This window comes from Galeopterus variegatus, unplaced genomic scaffold, assembly GCF_000696425.1.
Source record: "Galeopterus variegatus unplaced genomic scaffold, G_variegatus-3.0.2 Scaffold4981, whole genome shotgun sequence".
NCBI lineage: Eukaryota > Metazoa > Chordata > Mammalia > Dermoptera > Cynocephalidae > Galeopterus > Galeopterus variegatus.
In genome coordinates this window covers 102411-104039 of record NW_007731092.1, presented here as the reverse complement: position 1 = coordinate 104039, position 1629 = coordinate 102411, and the positions used below count along the sequence as shown (strand labels likewise).

The 1629-nt window shown below is 38.2% G+C and overlaps 1 protein-coding gene across 1 annotated transcript in view; it reads left to right on the top strand.

Annotated features, from left to right (window-relative positions):
* NOC3L (nucleolar complex associated 3 homolog (S. cerevisiae)) overlaps window positions 1–1629 on the top strand; it is a 36465-nt gene that overhangs the window by 9089 nt on the left and 25747 nt on the right. The window contains 2 exon segments of the mRNA XM_008588708.1: window positions 822–983; window positions 1189–1282. Coding sequence (XP_008586930.1) covers window positions 822–983; window positions 1189–1282 — 256 coding nt within the window.

The following is a 1629-nucleotide window of genomic DNA, read 5'->3' as shown; positions in this document are numbered from 1 at the left end:
GCGCACCGGTCATCCCTATATAGGATCCGAACCCGCGGCGGGAGTGCCGCACTCTCCCGAGCGCGCCACGGGCTCGGCCCAGATCTTGTAAATTGATCTCATTTTACAGTTGAAAAATTGAGCTTTAAAAACCTCAAGTGATTTGTTTCAGATTTTAACAGACACTAGATTGGAACCCAGGTCTTCTACTCTGGAGCCTCATGCTCCAGATACTTTAGTGATAGTAAATAGGTGGTGGCATATCTGTCCTCCTCCCTGCTCTAGTAAATTTTACTAACCAACAAGAGTGTTATTTCTCAAGATATTGCTTCAGCAGGAATTAGTAGTTCATCAAAGCAAGCACATTAGTTGAAACCAATTTTTTATTTCTGTATTACATCATACAAATTATCTTTAGATGAGTCTTGTTAAAGCTAACGTGGCTATATTTGATTCCCGATTAATTTGGGTATAGGTGATTAATATATTTGGTGTGTACAACATTTTAATATATTTCAAAAAGTGTTTTTAGGAAAATAGGACACATGCTTTAAGAAAACTCAACAAAAAAGAATTTCTAAAAATAGTTAAATTAACAAATTTAAGTCTTTTTTTAAACCTATATTTTTCTAACTATTTTATATAATAAAAATATGATTACCTTATAATTTTAGTGATTTATATTTTAGAAAAGTGAGCAGTGTCTGGAATTCTGTATGGCTTGTCTAGTCTCTGAGTTATTGTGCAAATTCTACTTATTGTGCCAGATTTGGGGCTGTTGTCTTTTGTTCATAATTGTTTTGCCATGATTTCTCTAGCCTTATAAGTTATTTCTTTAACAGATGAAAAAATTGAAAGAATTACGTTCCATGTTGATGGAACAGGATCCTGATGTGGCTGTTACTGTTCGAAAGCTGGTGATTGTTTCTCTGATGGAGTTATTTAAAGACATTACTCCTTCATATAAAATCCGGCCCCTAACAGAAGCAGAAAAGTCTACCAAGGTAATACTAGGTATAATTACTATATAAGATAAGCTGAAAATTTTGGAGATTGAGAGATGAGAGAAACAGCAGGAGTCTTTTCTTTTTTTTTCTTTTTCTTTTTTTTTTTTTTAGCAACATGGCATATACTAGGCACTCAGGTGTTCTGCTAATTTTTGGATTTTGATATTTTGATTTTAAAAAACGATCTGTTTGGTCTTTTCAGATTCGCAAAGAAACCCAAAAGTTAAGAGAATTTGAAGAAGGCCTGGTTAGCCAATATAAATTTTATTTGGAAAATCTGGAGCAAATGGTCAAAGGTATATTAAACATATCTTAAAAGTATATAACTGCGGGGCTGGCCTGGTGGCGCACTGGATAGTGCGCCGCTTGGGAAGTGCGGCGGCGCTCCCGCCCGAGGGTTCGGATCCCACATACAGACCGGTTCCCGCTCACTGGCTGAGCGAGGCGCGGGAGCAACACCGAGGGTTGCAATCCCGTTGCCGGTCCCCGGCCCGGTACGGGGGCAACACTGAGGGTTGCGATCCGTTGCTGGACACGGAAAAAGACAAAAGACAAAAAAAAAAAAAAAAAAGTATATAACTGGGGGCTGGCTGGTTAGCTCAGTTGGTTAGAGTGTGGTGTTATAACACCAAGGTCAAGGGTT